This window comes from Nannizzia gypsea, genomic scaffold (assembly GCF_000150975.2).
Source record: "Nannizzia gypsea CBS 118893 supercont1.2 genomic scaffold, whole genome shotgun sequence".
Taxonomy (NCBI): domain Eukaryota; kingdom Fungi; phylum Ascomycota; class Eurotiomycetes; order Onygenales; family Arthrodermataceae; genus Nannizzia; species Nannizzia gypsea.
The window spans coordinates 2,737,721-2,758,144 of record NW_003345200.1 but is presented as its reverse complement, the minus strand read 5'-3'; the positions used below and the strand labels follow the sequence as shown (position 1 = coordinate 2,758,144).

The 20,424-nt window shown below is 48.3% G+C and overlaps 6 protein-coding genes across 6 annotated transcripts; 2 read left to right on the top strand and 4 right to left on the bottom strand.

Moving 5' to 3' along the window:
* Positions 1-1,399: 1,399 nt before the first annotated feature.
* MGYG_03059 (pH-response regulator protein palF/RIM8) lies at positions 1,400-3,868 on the bottom strand (the record flags this gene model as incomplete). Its single annotated transcript, XM_003175487.1, has 2 exons — positions 1,400-3,310; positions 3,404-3,868. 2 exons carry the CDS (start codon positions 3,866-3,868, stop codon positions 1,400-1,402), a joined length of 2,376 nt encoding a protein of 791 aa, XP_003175535.1.
* A 5,471-nt stretch (positions 3,869-9,339) lies between these two features.
* MGYG_03058 (hypothetical protein) lies at positions 9,340-10,870 on the top strand (the record flags this gene model as incomplete). The annotated part of the gene is made up of 4 exons (XM_003175486.1): positions 9,340-9,518; positions 9,589-9,962; positions 10,028-10,397; positions 10,453-10,870. 4 exons carry the CDS (start codon positions 9,340-9,342, stop codon positions 10,868-10,870), a joined length of 1,341 nt encoding a protein of 446 aa, XP_003175534.1.
* Positions 10,871-12,229: 1,359 nt separating this feature from the next.
* Positions 12,230-12,910, top strand: MGYG_03057 (hypothetical protein; the record flags this gene model as incomplete). Its single annotated transcript, XM_003175485.1, has 1 exon — positions 12,230-12,910. The coding sequence occupies one exon, from the start codon at positions 12,230-12,232 to the stop codon at positions 12,908-12,910; it is 681 nt and encodes a 226-aa protein (XP_003175533.1).
* A 407-nt stretch (positions 12,911-13,317) lies between these two features.
* On the bottom strand, positions 13,318-14,370 carry MGYG_03056 (autophagy protein 5; the record flags this gene model as incomplete). The annotated part of the gene is made up of 3 exons (XM_003175484.1): positions 13,318-13,694; positions 13,756-14,191; positions 14,257-14,370. The coding sequence occupies 3 exons, from the start codon at positions 14,368-14,370 to the stop codon at positions 13,318-13,320; spliced, it is 927 nt and encodes a 308-aa protein (XP_003175532.1).
* Positions 14,371-14,944: 574 nt separating this feature from the next.
* On the bottom strand, positions 14,945-15,709 carry MGYG_03055 (hypothetical protein; the record flags this gene model as incomplete). The annotated part of the gene is made up of 5 exons (XM_003175483.1): positions 14,945-14,953; positions 15,042-15,189; positions 15,312-15,365; positions 15,457-15,521; positions 15,707-15,709. 5 exons carry the CDS (start codon positions 15,707-15,709, stop codon positions 14,945-14,947), a joined length of 279 nt encoding a protein of 92 aa, XP_003175531.1.
* Positions 15,710-17,638: 1,929 nt separating this feature from the next.
* On the bottom strand, positions 17,639-19,407 carry MGYG_03054 (RfeC protein; the record flags this gene model as incomplete). The annotated part of the gene is made up of 2 exons (XM_003175482.1): positions 17,639-18,549; positions 18,669-19,407. 2 exons carry the CDS (start codon positions 19,405-19,407, stop codon positions 17,639-17,641), a joined length of 1,650 nt encoding a protein of 549 aa, XP_003175530.1.
* Between the last annotated feature and the right edge of the window lie 1,017 nt (positions 19,408-20,424).

The window sequence follows — 20,424 nt, the reverse complement described above, 5'->3', positions numbered from 1 at the left end:
ATGGAATATATCTTGATTGATATAAAAGAGCAGCCCTTTCCTATAAAGAAAGAGAGGAACTAGGTTGGAATGCAACAAGGGAAAAGACCGTGATGATGATGAGTATCAAGAACGACAGTCATCGGGAAAGGCTGAAAGCCCAATTTATATCCGTCTCATCCGCATCAAGATACATTTCTGATGGCAGTGATGACAAGAGAACATTGAAAAAACACTGCCTACGGCCCTCTGGTTATGTATGCAGCCCCCATCCCAAGAGTAATCAAGTCCGTAGAGCCGGAATCAACACGGCCATATCATTGGTATAGGTACCACTTTTCGCGGCAGAGCCAGGTCCCAAGTCGCGCCAAATGGTTTTATTTTGGATCTGAATAAGCAGGCATATATCGGTAAAAACGATGAGTAAACCGACAGCTGGACCACCGCACTGCATCTGAGGTATGTACCAAAGGGCCGGCGCAAAGGGGCCCCTTCTGCTGCTATTGTTGGCTCCCAGGTGGGTATCAAACTGCATCCAGGCAGGTTGCTAAACCAAGACGCAGCAATCCAGGAATGTATTGAATTGGAAGCGATAACGTCGTAGGTTGACGTAGAGTATCGACCTGAGCAGTTATATATATCAGTATGACCTGTATAAACTGTTTCCTGTTGAACCGCTAAATAGATGAAGGCTCCTGCTGCGACCCCAGAGTCGCTGCCGGCCATAAACATTAGCTAAGAAACGAGACGCTGCGCCAGGGTTGCTCGCCGTGATGCATGCATGCCAGACCCATGACGCTTGGTAATGGAGATGCATTGCATATTACTTAACTGCCCATAGCCATCAGATAACCCGCCATCGCAGCAAGCGGGTTTGGCTGTTGGTTGGGGTCCGTTAAACGATCGGTTGCGATCTGAATTCACTAGATGAAAAAGCTGTCAGCAAATTCACCCCCTTTCGCAGAACGGAGCAAGATGCTCATCCACCCTTAACGTGTTTTTAGCTGCTAGTGTTATCGACCAGGCGGGTTCTTCGGATGATATTACTTGGATTGACTAAATAGCCGGAGGGCAAAAACAACACCGTTTGTGGGCCCCCCTGAGTGACGGGTGGGTAAGCATGCATGCTATATAATGTGATACTATAAGCTATTGTTGGGCTAATCATTGAGCTAACAGAAACTGCCGTCAGGATATCCGTGGTATATTATAGGTGAAAGAAATGCAACGTCCGATGCCTCGAATAGTTTTGAAAAATGAATCCGCTATTAAAAAGGAAGTACGTCTGGAAGAAGAGTGAAATGGTAGAAACGACAGAGTGTGAAGGAAAGAGGATAAACTCCATGTATGGATAAACAAAGTAGAACTCCGTATGTTGAACGCCGTCCGGTCCTGGTCATTGCATAGCCACATTTTCCGTCTATCGTTGGTATCTGGGAAGGGACTCCCCTGTCGCTATTGGCTGTCCTATGATGTCGTCTTCTGTAAGGACAGGGGCAGAGGGTAGGGGTTGATGGCGGATATCTCCGTTTTCAGAGGCCGGAGCGCTGGCCTGGCTGGGCCCACTGGCAGCTGACTCCGGTGCTTCTGAGCCTGGCGGAGCGCTTCTCTCGTTGAGGAGTCGTTGCTTTTCCAGCTCTTGTTTGTCATCTGAAGGAAGGGAGGTTGGGTGAGTCGAGCTTTCGGCAGCGCTTTCAGAGGAGTATGGATAGGCACCTGCGTGTTGAATACTGGAGGAATGTTCATGCGCCGCGTAAGGGGTTATCGTATCAGGTGACGGGGCGGAAGGTTGAGTGTGCATATAAACAGAGGCAGAGTAGGTAGGGGTGGGCGTCTCGAAGTAAGAAAGGTCATGGTGCTCTGAGAGGGCCGGTGCCGAAGCTGGAGCCAGAGTAGGGTTCGACGGGCCAGCTTCATCAGACGCTGGTGGCGCACTGGGTAGGAGCATGGCTTCTGCCCGGCGCAGTCGCGTCTTCTCATCGACTTCCTCTTCAGGCTGAGCTAGGGGAGGGTCTATAACGTATTGGTCTGGAGGTCGGGCATGCCATGGCTCCTGGCTCTCGGACCCAGCACCATGACCATTATCCAAGCTCCGGCCGCCTTGAGACCTGTCTGCAAAGCGAATCTGTGGTGTCTGCCCTTGCTGTTGTTGCTCGCGTACTGTTTCAGGGGTAGTCGGTTGGGTGGGCTGATCTGTATTCGAGGTCGGATAGTCTTGCCGGACACTTCCATCGCTTGAGGCCTTCTGCTGCTGCTGCTGGCCTCTGCCGCTATCCTTCGATCCAACGATAACCTCGAAGACACAAACAATAACGCTTTTATCCCTTCGCACTTGATCGGTGTCCAATATATTCCCCGTACAGCTGGAAGTAGTAGATGTCCCTCCTCTCGATGTCTCCACCGTGTTAAACCCACGAGGCGCGGCGCAGTAATTAGTATTATTGGAGGATGAGTTCATGATATTTAACCGTGGGAGGAAGCGGTCCTGGCCAGCCAGTTTTCCCCGTATATCCATAACGACTTCAACGTAGTAGCGGAAACTAATCATTGCGCCGGGGACGCGGGTGATAGTAGGAAAGCAGTCCTCCGGAATTCGAATGGATGTCTTTATATCTGCCGTCATGTTGTTAGGATCCACTATCAATGGGCAGAATATCTGTGACATGTCCTTCCGAAACACGCTGCAGGTTCTCGTCGCTCCAAAGGAGAGACCTCCCAGTCCCGTTCGGGATTTGGGATAATAGTCTTCGTAAACCGGCCTTTTGCCCTTGGCCGGGGTACCGATGGGGATGGCCGGGTACATGTCAATCCTTCCTTGGCGATACAGCGTGACGATTATTCCATGCGGACTTCTAATCGGCTTGGTATGATTGACCATAATCCTCAGAGGCAGGATATCGCCGGGCAGGCCTCCACCGCGAAGTAGTTTGGTCGTAGCCGTTATGGTACTGGAGTCCCTGGTGGTATTTGATTCGCTGATGATCTGGAAGCTCTGCGTGCTATTGCTAAGATAGCTTGAGGTGCTCTGTTCACTCGGTACGGGACTCAATGGAGGCTTTGGCTCGGATGTTTGCGAAGACGATGGCTCAAGGGATGCCGGGCCTGCAGAACCGTTGAACCCTCGTTCGGAGGTAGATTTCTTTCTTGATTTGGACTTTGACCTTGCGGATACGGGCTCGAGAGTGATTACACGAGCTTTGGGGGCAGGGAGCGGAGCAATGTCGATTCTCTCAATGAGTATCAACCGTTTATCGCAGGATATCGAAGGGGTTATGGTCGTCGGCCGTGTAAGGGTAGAGGTGATCATATATGATATAGTTCCACGCTCGAACTGCAAGAATGGTTAGAAAACCACACTGTAAGCAACACACAAGAGAGAGAGAGAGAGAGAGAGAGAGAGATAGAAGAGAGGGTCAAGGCATACATTGATACTGCTGGGCAGCGAGTACGGAGGGAAGCAGAGCTCGAATCTAAACTTATAGATTCCCTCTTTCAGCCTCCCATCGCCGCACAGCACTACCTCGTCCTCGAACAGGGAGGTGAAGCCGTTGCCCAAGTATTCACCATCTCTGCGTCCGCGCCCGGGTCCCAGGTATCCTGACTCCTCTGAATGTTCACCAGGGCCAACCGTGTTCTTGAAGACCTTCGCGTATCCATGTAGACAGACGACCAGATGCGTTATCCTGACGGGCTTTACTACGGTCAAAACCACCGCGCCCTTGACGATCTCTCCGGGGTGGTACGACTTCCACGGGTCGTCTGGCTGCACGTAGAACTCTGAAATATTGCGATTGCGGTTTCCGAAGCGGCTCGTCAGTTTCGACAGGATGGACCGGTGTCTTGTCGGCGGGACAGTCGAGGAGTCGATGGCATTTGTCTCGAGAGCCATGACAAGCCTCGACGCCCGCTCCGAAGGGAAGGGAACGGGCTTGCAGTCGTTTTCGTCCTATTTCCTTTTTTACCTATTTTATATATCCCCTTTCCTTATCTTTTCCTTACCCTCGCAGAGGGGAGAGAGGCGGTTGAAAATGTCGGTCGTTCAGGTGGTTACCTCCATAGGCCGGCTGAGGTAGCGCGAGTCCAGCTCGAAAGATGGCTACTCAGCCTTGCTTCCTGCTGAGCCGGTGCTTGTCCTCCTGCTTTTTTTCCCTCTCTTTGTTTCTCTCTTCGTTTGTTTTATATAGCCCTGTCTCTTCTTTTGAGATACCTAGTTTACCAGAAGGGCACGCGAGGACGACGGCGGTTCGGGAGAGGGTGTGAGTCGAGGACAGCGGACAAGGGAAACGGAGGAGGTTTTTTCTCAGACGACGGACGGTCAAGTGTAGTTATTTAGGGGTGGCGTGGAGTCGCAGGTGGCTAGATACTGGCTTCGAGGGCGGTTAAACAGGAGGAGGATGCCTGGTCTTATTATTCCCGGGATGCGGATTTTTCTTTTTGGCGTGTTCTAAACTACTGCAGAAGAAGCGACGGCAAGGGAGGCGAAGCTTCTTTTAGTTACTCCGTGCTCGTGTTGGTTGTTTCTGATGCAGCAGCGCTTTTAAGGGTGTAAGGAGAAGGGGGCCCGGCGTCCACGCTATCTGCAGAAGAACTAGAGAGATAAACCAGCAAGCAGGGTAGATGGAGACGAGGTGAAGGAAGATAGCTAGAGAAGAACGGTCAGGAGGAGGAAGAAGAAGGAAGGGGAAGAGGGGCGATAAGAGGAAGAGACAGCTGGCAGTAGGACGAGGCCGTATCAGACTACAACTTACTCTCTTAGCATCCGTTCTTATTAATTTAAAAAGGGACATGCATCAGAAAGCTTGACATCTGCGAAGATTACTTGGACCCCTTCTGCTCCATCGAAAGGGGGAGAAACTCTGGCCGGCTCGTATTAGTAATTCCACTTTGCGTTCCCTTAACACAACAAGCAACAAGTTCGACTCCTGAGCGGATAGACAAGTCCTCAGAGTAGCCAAGGGCGGGCTGGTAGTCAACACCAGGCAGCAGTGTTTTCCGTAGAATCGGGACAGTCCAAGAGAGGCCGCTGCCAGAGCAAAAAAGGGACCGGTGGAGAGGAGAAAGCTGCCACAAGGACAAGGGGGGGAGGTGAGAGGCAGAAGCCAGTGTAAACACGACCGGCTAATGCGCTCAGGGCATCCCCGACGAATGCGGACGCAACTCTGGACCAAGACGCAATGGCGGGTCAAGGCGAGTTGATAAGACGGCGTTCAACCGCTTAACCGGGTTGGAAAAATGCTTCGAAAAAGCTTGCCTGCCTCCGCCCAATGAACGGAGGAGCGAGATGGGGTTCATGTGCATGAAATGACATCTTGGAGGCCGTCCTGTGTGATGCCTCAGTTTCTTTCTCAACGCACTTTGCGACGTCTCGGTCTCGAGTGCAACCGGCTGACTAGTTAGTTGCTGATGATGCATGCAACTCGTCAACTTGGTCCCGGCCTGGTCGAGGGCCACCGTTTCACCCTTGCAGCATATAATGTACTTAACATGATGCTTTTTCTCCACCCTCCCTGTTCTTGTGCTTGCTCTGCCTGCTCTCCATCCACACGCACACACGCACATATCCATAGCCAACTTGTCTGTCGAGTCACCAGCAAGTACATGAATATATCGCGCAGGCTTCGCTGCCCAAGCAAGGGCGCCCGCCCTCCACTGCAAAATGCCTCCACAGAGCAAGGACAGCGCTAACCCATGCTTCTGCGGCCATTCCGCTAACTAGTCATTGGATCGCTTAACACGAGAGCACATTTGTTGTCGAAGCCTGTTTGTTGGCCCAGAGCACGCTGCGTTTATTGTTTTTGCCTTTCTTTTCTTCTTTCCATCTGGCTTTCCATCCGTCCCTCACTGGCTCAAAGCATAAAGCGGAGGAATATTTAGCGGTTTGTCGTCTCTGGCCAGCAAACCACGGCGCACTAGCTGCCCACCCTATCCGTTTGCATGCACCCTTGCGTCTTCGGAGGGTTCAGCATGGGTGAACTCGTGAGTTAGCGGGCAGTCCTGAGCTGATATTATGCGCTACTGCTTGGTTACTCCTGTAAAAAGCTCGCTGGGCCTTGGTCGGGCGCGGGTCAAGTGCCAACCTGCCCCTTTCGCGCTGTCCAGTTAGTAAGTACGGAGTACCTAGGCAACTAGTTAACCAGTTAGTTAGTTAGTTATGCTGGCCCAGGGTCTGTCTAGAGCACTCACCGGCCTTCTACCGTCCTTCAGCTCGTGTCTCTCTCTGTCTCTCTGGCCGATTAAAGTGTCAACTCGAGATGAAGTTGATGCGACGTCGAGTTTGACGTTTTGGAGTCGAAGGAGGGAAAAAGGCTTGCTCACGTGCCAAGAGTTGCTTGTTTTGCCCGATGGAGCTCTCCACACGAGCTTGTTTGTCTCTCTCTGTCTCGCGCATCGCTAACTAAGGACTATCACGGAGCAGATGGATGGGTACGGCGGGCACGCGAGAGACTCTGGAGAGATCGTCCTCTGGGGTGCTGGTCGATGTGGATAACTAGGCGCTGGGATGGGCGCGACAAGTGTGTCACTGTGGCGTGCATTTTGGGGGAGGACAGAGCCAGAGGACAGAGACAGACAGAGAGAGAGACAGACGTACAGGCAAGCCAAAGGAACTCGAGGCAGCCATGCGTTCGATTGGTCATGCACAGTGTCAGTGGCAGAGGAAAGCGTCTTCGGGCAAGATAAGGTGTGCTAGATGCAGGATGACGGCGTCTTTGGCGAGCAGCTGGGATACCAAGGGCTGAGGGCGCCGGGAAGCTATGCACTTCCCGTATGTCTAGACTCTGGCCGATTGACATCTGATACTCCCTCAGAAAAAGAATACCGAGCCTGGTTCTTGCCCGTATGTACCTGGACATCTAACTGGCTGGTTGACTGGGAGACTTCGAGCACGGTGGCCGGTTTTGAAACAGCTGTCGCCCTGGTTCATCCGGTCCATCCATCCATCCATCCAAAACATGAATATCAAGATACCTGCCCTGACCTGCCCTGCTTCCTCGCTTCCGCATACACGGAACAACAGCCCACTGCATACTCCCTAATTTACTACCTTTCGCCCCTGGTGTACTCGCCATGACGCTCACTACTGACGGAGACTTCCCCACTGGCCTGACGCAGGGACCGGCTCGTTAAATCTCTACCTTGGGTGATAGAGCTTATATTCTTTCTACACCAAAAGCTGTCCCGGAGACTCAACCAGATCTAGTAATGAATAGTTCAGATGCGAGTGTCCAGGACGGAGTACGCCCACGGTATCCGGCGCCATCTCGCCATGTTGGAAGGCGCATCTAGAAGAATCCCCTGGCAGGGAGACTTAGCCTAATTATCCCTGCAACACAACTGTCAAGCACACTGTTCCTTGAACACCTGGCAAAGATGCCTGCACACCGTTGCTTTCGCCAGCAGGCTATTCCCTGTCACCGTCTCCTCTGTCGAAAAGCCCAGTCGCATAGTTTCTTGGGCCATATACCAAGTATGCGTTATTGTTCACCATCTTGTCTCCACCAAAAACGGCCTTCAGGACGGGGATGTTTTAGGTTTTTTTTCGGATAGCCTTCCCATAGGAACGAAAATCTGCAAACAGTGCAGTATATCAACCAGCCGTCAGCATCGCTCACCATATAACGATTGAGAATTTTAGCCATCCTATTTTACCGGACTTTCCTCTGGCTAGGATGTGGCGCATTCAATCCAGGTCAAATAACTAACTACGCTTAAAAAACATCAGGCCTACAGCGTGTTTCCCATTTCAAGCTATACAACTAGCTAACTAATCAGGTGGAAGTTTCATGGATAACATAGGTACTGTCAAGTCCTCACCTTGACTATCGTCTTTTTCTCTTACCGAAGGCCAGTCAAAATCATTCCAGACAGCCCAGCTTCTCCCATCTTGATACCACAAGGGATATCTCGATTTCAATCAACAAACCACACTACCTTGGCTTTTACTGTATAGTTAGCTGGTCTTGAAAAGAGGGGCAGTCAATAATTTACGGCGGACGGTTTGGTACAGAATCTCGAGCGAAGCTACCAATGCGGATTGAAGATATGGTCAACTGATTATACCTTTACAGACACAGATCATGACCATCTAGTCTTTTCACCGTATTTCCACTACTCCAGCTACTCTCCATTGGGGCATTCGTTAAAAGAGTAACACTGCACTCCGTTACGCTGCCAACGTTTATTCCCGGCCGGCCGCATACCCCTGGGCAGGCTTATCGGAGTAACACTGATAAAACTTGGAATGTACTACTGAAGCTCTCACTGCCTTTCCATGCTTCTATGTTAGATGTGAAGAGAGCAGTCTTCTCCTCGCCTGCCAGATCATACCGTTGGTCCGGGTAGTACATGACTAGCCGTGGCCCCTTCTACCTTGAATGCGTTTGGGGAACTGAGTATTACCTTGGAATATAAGGTATGCCAATACCCGTCGCAGCACAGGAGTGGCCGCATGACAGACCATAAGTGTACTATGACGAGCGATCTCACTTTTCTCATGTACTCAGCTGAGAGTACTTTACTCAGTCTCCAGTTCTTCTTCTCCTTTTCTTTTTCACCGCCCAGTCCGGGATAATCCAAGCAAGCCACAGGTACAATTAATGCCGTCTATCTTTCTCACAAAGGAGAACGCATTACGCATCCACTCTTTCTAGGCGAGGTGCATGCCTTCTTGCATAAATATTCAGCCCGTTTGGGCTCACAGCAGCTGCCGATGCCGCGAATCTGTATCGCAACATTACCTCTCAGCGAATAGATGAACTTGAAATGCGACTGGAATCTCTTACTTTTCCTCACTCAAACCCGCAGTGCGCGACCCGGCATAACGATTACCGATTACAGGAGCTAAATAAGCCCAATTCTTCGTCTTAACACGTGTAACATACGGGTTCACGGCTCTCTTATCTTCAAGTGAATGCGCCCAATTCCGTACACGACCGAATAAAGCGCTTGCTAGCATAACCCGGCCAGCGTATGCAGGTTATTGCTAGTTATGTCTAGGACTACTACCCGTTTGAAATATCATATGGAATACTTCCATGTCCGGCCAAAGCCATGTACATTTATGTATCTTTACTACTATGCTATATATTGTTGGGGTCACAAACTGGCAAACTTTCTGAGGATTTGCGTCCCTTGGTGACATCAAATGTTCAATCTTATTGGTTAAGGTAAGACAGAGAACGGCATATTTCCTTTCCTCAGATCTCTACACGATGCATCTATATATTATAGAGCATGATTATTTATTCTGAAATAAAATTGTCATCCTTCCTACCCTGAAACGGAGAAAGATTATACCCAACCATTCCCCTTCTCCTCCAAGTGTCTTATCGCTATTTCTTCACAAAGTTTTATTCAATAACTATGAATCTCGAAGAAGAGACTAAGATTTTGAAAAGCTGCCAGGCTCGAGTGCAAGAGTCGTCGGTATCCTTTGAGGATCATGATGAAAGCCTAGGATCGATACCAGATAATGTTCCCAACGGAGGACGCAATGCCTGGATGCAGGTCATGGGTGCCTTTGTTCTTACACAAAATACATGGTAAGGCAATTTTTCTCCTGTATAACTATCTTTTGCTTCCACAAAGCATTACCTGATACTCATCATTCAGGGGCCTTGTGATGACTCATGGAGCTTTCCAAGCAAGCTATTCTAAAACTGTCCTACAAACTACAACCCCATCAGCCCTTTCATGGATTGGCTCAGTTCAAGCCTTCCTTATCCTCTTCGTTGGGCTTTTCTCTAGCAAGGCAGTCAACTCGAATCATTTCTATCATGTTACAGGGGCAGGACTGCTATTGCAGATTATAGGTCTTGCCATGACCTCCCTTAGCATGGAGTACTACCAGTTTTTCTTAGCCGAAGGGGTGTGCGTAGGTATCGGATCCGGCATGCTATTTGCACCCGGAATTACACTTGCAGCATCCTACTTTTCAACAAAACGTCCCTTGGCTATTGCCGTTGTTACTTCTGGGGCTGCTACAGGTGCGTCACTTCTGCACTTGGTTACATCCTATCCTACCTTATTGCAATTCTAACTTTGAATGCAGGTGGCATTGTTTTCCCAATAGTAAGCTACTGGCTTATTGTTGCTGTCGGTTTCCAATGGGCTGTGCGGATAATTACATCCCTTGTGCTCCTAGCTTCGGGCACGACTCTCTACACTCTCCGACCATACCGTTCTTCAATTTCCCGAAAAGAAGAGCCATATATCAGCCTTAGTGGGTTCAAAGATGCCAGCCACTGTACTTTTGTGGTTGGAGCAACTTTGGGGCTCATCGGCGGCTTTATTCCATTCTTCTACATCCCAGTATATGGTCTTGCTCTGGGTTTAAGGGTCGAACTAGCCAGCTACTTCCTAAGTGCAATGAATGTGGCAGCCCTGATAGGGGGCTTTGCTCTGACAATTCTGGCTTCTAGGTCAGTATTAGTATGTGCATATCCAAGCAGGTGAAAGGTTCACTAATTTCAATAGGGTTGGAAATCTAAACACGGCCATTTTATTCACAAATGTCAGCGGAATTATCTTGTTTTCTCTGGTACTCGCGCAAGATCCGGTGGGGGTCATTATAGGATCTTTATTCTATGCTCTAGTAGCTGGTTATCAGTTAGTACTCCTATTCTCAGCGGTAGCATCCATCACTATCGACACCAGCCCAAGATGTAGCCAGGGCCGTGTAGGCATTATCCTTGGCTCCCTTGGTGTCTTGGTTGGCACTCCTATTGCTGGTGGTATTGTATTCAATCATAACAGCAACGCACACTCCATGGATCCCCGGGACTGGAACTTTACTTTGGCCTTACTCTTGTCCGCAGCACTCACTTTCATGTGCGGTGCACTGATGACCGTCACCCGCATTCTCAAAAGTGGTTTCCGATGGGAGAGAATTTAAGGGAGATAATAGAGGCCAGCGGAGGGGTATTTGCTGTATTTTATGACGGTATATGCCAGTTGGCCTCTGTATCAACCTTCTGCTTGATTATTTCCATCTGTCTTAACTCCCGTTGTTGAATTTCATTTCATATCAGCCCGAAGCCTTGGCGAAGATGTAAGCCTCTCTAAGTCTTTGCAGCAAGTGATGATGAATATCAGACTTATCGAGATGACTATTGATTAATGCTACCTCTGAGATTACCCAAGGGCACTAATGTCTTTTCATAGCTAACGGCATAGATGTCACACACCAGATTCCTGTCTGCGCATCAAATGCACCTCAAATAACCATTGAACTAAACGACGTGGGTTGGAAGAAGCTGTTGGTCTACGATATAAGGCTATCATGGCCATATTCTCCTTCTTTTGTAAGAAAACAAAAGTATTCCCTAGTGAAAGGATACTTTTAATGTGCATCGCAATAGCCCCGTACTTGAAGCAAAGCTCGTCAAATTAGTTCATTGGTACTGTCGAATTAAAGATATGCTTAGCACGAGTCAATCCATGGTCCCAGACGGTACAAGACCTAGTGGAATTATGGTTGTCGTAACCATGATGCATCCGTGACTCAAGGAAGAGCTCGTGCGTACTCGCATCACACAGTTTCCATTAGTTTAAATCTTTGGGAATGGCTGTAGACTTTTATACCTGGTATTCTTGCAGTTTTGGCTGGGTATAAAAGATGGTATCAGAAACTTCCCCTGAGAGGGTGGAAAAATGCTTCGTGCCAATGACAACCCTAGCCATAATAAACTGGCTGATAACACAGTAATAGCCCCCATCAAAGTGGCAGGCATCATTTAGTCCTATGCACAACTAGTGTAATAATGCATGTAAGTGAATGTAGCCGCGTTTGTCGTTTTCCCTTTTCGGCGTTGTCCCTTAACTAACTGAGGGAATGTTGCACGTGATATATGTGGCGGTGCAAGTTGAGGCGCCCGTATTAGTAACGGTCTGGCCGTGGTTGGCTTTCCGAGATCTCCCGCTGGAAAGTCACCCCACAGGCCCAGCATCATCCATCATCGTCACCATCACAACATCCATGACCGATGCTCTTCGCAGCCCGACCGGCCAGAATACAATTCAATACCAAAAAGCAGACCAGAACGTTGCAGGCGCCTTTCGGACCGTAACACTCGCTTGCATGAGCCTAACACGACGATCTTCGCTCTTTTCCTTGTGATCCGTGAACTCACCAAAGAAAAATTTATATCACATAGACGCCACACGAGCAGAGTGATTTAATACAGCATCGCCAATAACGCAACACGGTTATCGATATCAAACCGAAGAAAGTCGTACACGCGTGTCTACAATCATGACGACCAACAGGCCTTTTTTAGCCAACTTCCTCGCGGCCTTTAGGGCACAAACCACATACAAAACAGCGCCTTCAAAACCGCCTTCCCCAGGCCCATCGTCATCACATATCAGTTCTCCTTACTCCCCGCCATCCTCCTCTTCAAACACAGCCGGGGCTCGAACAATATCCAGCAAGGCTACGGCAAACCCAGCGCCTTCAAGTTCGTCGCAATCCAATACCAACACTATTGCTGCCGCAGCAGCCGCTTCGTCAACATCGAACCATTTCTCCTCGCATCACCACTCTCATCACCATCATACCCATGCCCATTCTCATTCACATACTCCATCTCCTTCATCACGAGCACCTGTAAGCTCTACCAGTCACGCAAGCTCCTCGGCAACAGCCACAACATCGACAGTTTCCAATTCAACCACCTCTCCTATACCAGTTCCAACATCCCCATCTTCAACTTCTGCAGCCCCATTTTCATCATATGATCGGAATAGACGGGGAAGTGATAGCAGTAGTGGTAGTGGAGGGTTCAGGGATGCTTTAGGGCCGGAGAAGTGGTATATTGGTGGTCGAACGATAAGTGGAGAGGAACGATTATATCAACTTGGGATGGTTACCAAGGGCGGTGGTAGGCTAGGAGGTGGAATGCGTGTGGGCAGCGTTGACCAACTAAGCCTTTAACATGGAACCGGAGAAGCATAGAATACTTTGGCCTCTAGTTAACGAAAGCTGGAGGCATAAAGCTCTGTTTCTACAGCCATGACCCGGGTTTTTTTTTCTTTTTTATGAAGCTGGGGCGTTTACCTTCCTGGTGATTTTTTATCTGTGTTTTACATTAAGGAAATATCATTGTAAAACATTATCGGCGGGTATTTTTGGGTGCGGTATAGAATCTATACTTTCCTTTTCGTTTTACCTTTTCTCTTCGACACTATACTCTCAGCATGTACAAAGTTAGCATAAAATGCTCAGATTTCTGTACTTATATTACCTTTCAATGGTCTTCTATGGCATCATTCTCTATCGGCTTCCTAGGCCAACAACTCTAAACCAGTACTTCACATTTAGTCATAAAAATTGTCATGATCTCACCCATGAATCCGGATGACAACGTTTAACCACCCATCAGCATATGCCGCACACCGCACCACCTCCTCGACGGGTGCATTCATTGGGACTGCAGCTCCATGTAAAATAGGCGTCGCCGTACTTATATCTTTATCATCCGGGAATAGGCTGGGTACTATAGAATGAAGCGCCGTTCCGATGGTTTGTGTTTGCTTCTCGGTTCCTTCTGGTGCTGAGGCCGCTATTTTTGGTGGAAACTGAGACTGCACAACTTTGATGGACGATTTCCCAGGCTCCGCCGTAATAGGAAGATATGCTCGCAATGGTATATTGCGGAATGGAGTGGATAGATTCGGTAGGAGTGTATTATTAACCCGATGGAAGGCTTGAAAGGAGTCTAGAAGATGTTAGACATTTAACAGGTTGACACATGATGGATAAGGGGATGAGATACGTACGCTCTTGTATGGATGTCCAGAGCTTATTTGAATCTTCTCTTGAAAGCGCCATAATGCTCTTTCCAGTGCCGTTGCGAACAAAATCCGCCTCCTTGACACTATTCATGAAGAAGTCATGCATAACCCTCCCCTCTTCATCAAGACCAACAAGTTCCTGATCAGGCCAGTCTTGAAAATGTAATGTTAACTTCCATGGCAGGTTTTCCCGACATGTATACCTTTGATCTCTATCATCATCTTTCCCTTGTGTTGGCTCCGTGCTGGCGTATAGATCGTAAAGCAAGCCCACGGGGTAGTGCCATTTCAGCGGAACTCCTTCGAACTCGAACCAGCCTTGGTATGGGTATACGGGGTCAGAGCCAATAAGATATGGTTTGAAGAAGTCAAGTAGCCTGGGTAATAGGAATGGTAGATATGACAGACGAGGGAATGATATCTACATTTTTCGTCAGCGTGAAGGAATGTCGAGAGTAGGTATATAAAGTTGGATGTGTGCTATACAATATATGAATCCGCCTTATCAAATACTCTGCACTCTGACTTTGATAGAGTTATCTGTAGTGGTAGACAGCCTTCCCAAACCTGTTGCCTGAGGGTTTGTGAGGTCGCAGCCATAGCTGGTTCAAGATCTATACAGCCCCTCACAAAGGTTGTAGCAAAAGAACTTAAATACCCTCAGCCGCTTAAGTATGACACGTTGAAAAACGGGCAGAGGTCGCTAGAGTCATGGTCTGTTATCTCAGTCACCGTCGAGGTATTAAAATCAGCTACAAATTGATATACTGATGTTGATACGTTTGTTTGTCCCGAGAGAGAATCAAAATGCACGTGACCACCGCAAAACACTTAGAAAGATACCAGTAAACCAATATCAATATCACAAAAGATATTAAGTAGACTGTTAAATGAAAGGCCAACGGTTAGCTTAACTTCTATATTATAGACGTGCTTCTAGGCGTTTATACTCCAACCGCGTACATAAACGCCAATCGCGGTGTTAACCAATTGCAGGAGGTTCATTAGTTATCACCTCAGAGTAGACGAGAAAGTGAAATATATGGATAGCGAAATACAATTCTATACACCTCAACATCATAAACCCCGTCTTTTAAACTAAGAGAGTGTAAATATACAAAATCGCCTCAGCTCTAATTCTAGCTTCCACTCCACCCAGCATGAAGCAAGACTCTTAGAATGGCTATCAAAACGTTACATCGTTAGCAATCAGACCAATAAGGCGAACATGATAAAGCTGCAGCGGATAGAAAAATGGGGAAAAGACGTACGTTGTCCTCTGGAGCAATAGATCTCTCCCAGTAACTTCCGATAAGAGGAATGTTCATAAGGATATCTTCCCGGACACGTGGGGTATCTCCAAGGAAGAAAACGGCGAAGATACCGGTTGCAGTGCCCAAGGCGGCTGCCATTGGCATCCTATAAATTGAAAGCATGGATATTAGCGGATCGGAAGTCCAATGGCCACCGCCACATTCCACCATCTGTTTCGAGACAGAAAGGATCACGTCTCCAGCCAAATTGACAGCCACCTAACTTACATTCTCATGCCCTGGGTGACAGTGAATCCGGCAACCTTGGTTGGGACGGTGTATCTATATGTGAAAAAAACCGGTAGGATCAGCCCTTCTGCTCGTGTGTTCCAGTATCGAATGTTGACATCATGGCTCTCGTCTGGCGACTTACTTGGGCGCATATGGGGATCGGTAGGAGCCGAATGGCCCAGCGGGGGTGCGAGGTACTTGGGATGCCTGTTTAATAGCGTTAGTTAGACCGGACTCGGGGAAATATTGGAGAGCTGGCGGCTGTGCTGTGAGAGACGGAAGATGTTGATGATGAGAGCGAGTTGAATTTCTCAACAGCCAACGGTCTGCTAGAGCGGACCCAAAGCGAGGACGAATCAATGGGTTTAATAGGGCGTGATTGACCGACATACCATTTTATATGGATCTAGCGAGTGTCTGCGACGTCGATAGAGACAGCAATTCAATCAAACCGACGTTCATCGCTTTGACTTCCGTTTTCTTCCATGACAAGAGGTTTTTGGTATGCTGAGTAAGCGTTGATTTATCACGTGATTATTTGCTTAGTCATTATAACCTTCTAGCGACATTGTTATGTGACTGCGATATCCAAAATGACGTTCCAAAAAAGTACAAAAAGTGTTGAGTGAAGGTAGTTTAATTTGCTTTCATTTCAGCCAGTCTATAGAATACGTGGGACATACAAATTGATTTTTTCAAGCCATTAAAAGGCCGGATGTCAAAGAGGAGCCGAACAAGGACGTAAGAACAAACAACAGGCAAAAAAGACATACAATTTCGTAATTGCGGTCGCATTGCATCATGGGGACCGGGGGCAAGTGCAAACGAACAAATGGCCGAAGATTTGCAACGACGAGTCATGTAAAAAGTATGTACATTTGACGTGGCTGTAGGGAGAAGTGAGAGAGAGTTATACTCTACCTCATCAACCCGCCGACAACCTTTCCTTATGTAAATGATGTTCGAGGCATGTCAGGACCTGCTTTCAAATTCCTCTTCTAATTCCATCTCATCATTCCTTTGAGCCCTGGTGAGGCTTAGGCAAAGGTCTCAAGTGTCGTGAGTGTTGGGGTATCAAATTGGTCTGGTCGTCTATTGTCGTGTCAAATCGCCGAAGTGTATGGAAACCGCACGCAAGCAAGGGTATAAACATAGAACGCAGCATGCGTGCAGCAAACGTTGTCATCGACAATATACCGAGAGGTAGATAGTCAGTGCGAGGGGAGCATCGAATAAACAAGCCCGTAGGCAAGGAAGGAAGGCGGTCAAGTCCAAGCAAGGAAGCAAAGGTATCGCAGAAAAAGAGAACCCGAGCAAGCAAGCAACAAACGTCTTGAAAAAAAACGATCAATTGAACAAATTATGATATAACACTGACGATTTTTCTTTTCTTTTCTCTCCCCGTGAACCAAAAAGTAAAGCCCAAATGTAAGATATCAATCGCAAGCCGCCCTCCGTGTATGTAATGAGCGAATTAAAGCAAGACAGTAAACAAACAAGACGACAAACAGGAACGATTCGCATTATCCCCAAAACGAAAGGAAGTCTTCCGTTTCTATGCCAAACAGTGCTTTCCACCGATGAAATGAGCTTTTTTTCCTCCCTCTCCGCCGATTTTTCTCCGAAAGGAAAAGAAGTGAAAAAGGGAAAAGAAAGAAAGGAAAAAGTACAGATCGGGGGGGGGAAGAAGACACGTATTGAGACATATTTTCCAGACGAAGGAAAATAGGGGAATAATACAAGTAAGCCAAAAGGGAAAGAAAGTGTATAGGAAAAAGAGCAATAAAAAAGAGTAAAAAAAAAAAAAACAGGGGGTAAATCCTCGTCTAATGTTCTCACCGATGTATGCAGCAGATATAACGAAATAAGGTAAGCAGTAAACAAAAAAAGAACGACAAACTCCTTACTTGGACAAGATAACGAAAGGGAAGACCGTTGCAAAACAAAATCCACAGAGAGGAAGGAAGAGAGAGAGGGTAAGAAAAAAAAAGAGAAAATAAAATGCTCCACCCGAGTCTATAATGCTGGTTTCCATTGGCTTCAATTTGATGGCGATGTATGTTTTTTGTTCTTTCTTGTCGAGTATCCGGACCGTGCCCCGCACGGGCGCTCGACCGCTAATTGACTGTATGAGACGGAATGTATTAAGGAGGAAGGTCGAGATCAAAAGGGAAACGAAAAGCTGTAAAGGATTAATAAGAGAAACTCGTTCACAATTCGGCCGTCACAGAACTCTAGATAAAGAATTGGTATCGAAATAGGCGGAATCCGCTATCATCGTCCGTTATTGTCTAGCTGACTGAACAGATCCTGTTGATGTTATGTTAGTGGGTCCATTGCATACTGTGGCTCTGTTTTGGGGTATGGGGGTTGAACGCACCATCTCCGCTTAAGCTGGTGGATGCAAGGTAAAGACCGTTCAAACCACCATTTTCCTGCTGTCCGGCAGTGGTGGCAGGATAGTACTTGCGATCAGCATCGACATGTGCATGCATTCCGTCATTAACTGGCGTCATAGATGTAGGGTAGACTGGTGGCGCAGGCATGTAGTTCTCATGCGAGCCCGGCTGGAGGACAGTGGTCCAGTCAATGTTCTGCTGCGGCTGCTGAGGGTGAGGGTGCTGTTGTGGTGGATGTTGGGGAGGAGCCTGTTTGTTATCGGAAGTAATCTTAGCATCGATCGGAGGAAGAGCAATACTGGTCGACTGGCCAACAGAGTCAGTTCCAGGCTGCATATGGAACGACGAAGAGTTGTGTTTGGGATCAGCCATCCAGGTTTTCTGATGCTGCTGCTGATGCGGAGGGTACTGGGCAGTAGTAGTGCCGGTATGAATCTGCTGGTCCAACGGACCACGAGCCAGGCCGCTACTACCGCTCTGCACCGCTGGCGCATGAGAAGGCATATGATAACCGAATGGCTGATGTTCTGCGAAGCGGGGTTGCTGGCCAGAAGCCATTGTAACCCCATGCCCGCTCGCGGGCGCTTCACCAAACGTAGTACCACCAATACCATTGGGAAGTGAGATGGGGTTACTAACATCACCCTGATTCACCGGTTTAGGCACAACCCCCGCTGCCTGAGCCTTCTTAAGATGAGCATGTGGGTGAGACAAGTGGCTGATTCCGGTAGGATTGCCTCGTCGAAGAGAGCACTTCTGGAAATGACGTTTGAGGATGTCGCTTCGAGAGAAGGTGTCTTTGCACAGAACACACATATAAGGACGGTCACCAGTATCTGGAAATCACGTTAGAATTGAAATTTTACTCATTTTTTCTTTGTTTTTCAAACAAAGGGGCGTGATGAAGGAGCACGGGGGTGGGAACGGGAGAGTTATTTTATGTTTATCAACTTACGGCGCAACAGATGTCGCTTAAGATGCTTTGCATGGAGATATGTCTTATTGCAGTGTGGGCAAGGGAATTTGCCATCAGCATCCTTAGCTGGAATAGCGGTTCCTTTGGCAGTGCCGTTTACACCGTTGGTGATAGCGGCACGACCCGGAACGCTGGGAAGAATACCTCGTCGACCTTGGGAGCCAACAACCTGAGTTCGTGGTGCATCCTTGGTCTGGTAAGCGGTAGCTGGGGCAGACATTGCATCAGGGGCCGCCCACATTGAGCCCTTGTCCTCGGCTCCGGTGAAAGGAGCACCGGGCATGCCGTACTCGTGCCGTCTATCCCGTGGTGGAGCTGGTGCAATTGGCTGAGGATAGGCCTGGGGACCGGTCGTAGGCGGCAGCAGGCCATGTGAAGGGAACTGCTGCTGCGGCTGCTGGTGCTGGCCCAAGAACGAGGCTGGTGGTAGGCTGTTCACGGGAGCGTGTGTGGCCATTGGCGCGGTCGAGGCAGCATAGACGTCATGAGCAGAGGTGACGGGATACCTGGGCATATCATTTCGAAACGGCTGGCCGAGATATGATGGCATTGGGGAGTGAGACTGGGGGTGCTGGAGAGGAGGGAGAGTGTGTGGCTGCGGGACCTGATAGGGCGAGTGAACCTGATACTGGTGAAGATGCGACAATGGGGGAGGTCCCTGTGGAGGGATCGAGGCTGACGCGGGCCGCGAGACTTGCGTTCGAATATTCTGATCCATGACAAGAGTGGCTGGCTTGGGTTGTTTGGTTTATGGCCGTAAAAAAGTAGAAGCAACAGGTTTTATGCTATCTCCCAGCAATCATTGATCGGTCGATTTCTCTTCCAGGCGTGAGGGAGAGAGAGAGAGAGAGAGAGAAAGGCGGTGTCAATATCGACCGGCAGAATTGGAAATCCTGAGGATGGAAGAGACCCCTGAAGCGCGCGTTAGCCGAGTTATTGTTCTTCTTTTTCTTTCTTTTTTCTTTTCTTTTCTGCTTTCTTCTCTGCTCTACAGTGATTTCTTCAGCGTTGACGAACCTGTAAGGACAGTGAAAATGCAAGCAGCAGTGGCTTTCGTCGCCGAAGTCGACGTTGGTGGTGACCGATTTGATAGTGGAGCGCAGAGCTATCAGAGAAAAAGATCGATGGTAAGTGCCCTGTTGCAGATGCGAGGTTCTGTACCCACAACGGAAAAACGACGAAGCAAGCAAGAAAGAGAGAAGAGATGGATGGGTAAGAAGTGGTCAAGGGACAGCTGGTTTTTCTCGAAGGAATGCAAAGAAAGAAAAGAAAGAAGAAAAGTCAGGAATGGAGACCAGCGAAGAGGGTCCAGGAGGGGTAGAAGTAAGTAAGGGCGTTCAGGAACAAAAGGGAAAAAACTGGAGAGGTCGTAAGTTTAGGCTTGAAGAAAAAATTAAGGGAAGCAAGAGAAGAGCGCGAGAGAGAGAGAGAGAGAGCAGGCGAAGATGCACTGAGCGATGATGCTATAATGCCGGATGGGTGGGCATCATCGTCTTTTTTTCTTTTTCTTTTTTTTTTCCTTTTTTTTCTGGCCCTTTCCTAGGATAACTTTCCTGGGAGGACTTTTTAGCCTTCTCCAAGTCTTCTTTTTTTCTCTTTCTTTTCTTTTTCCTCTCTCTCTGTTTTTTTCTTCTTCCTATCTTCTTCTTCTCCCAAGAGCGCGGAAAGATGATGCTCTGTATCCACCAGGCAAGAGAGAGGTGGGTCTTCCTCCAACCAGAGATATAAATATATA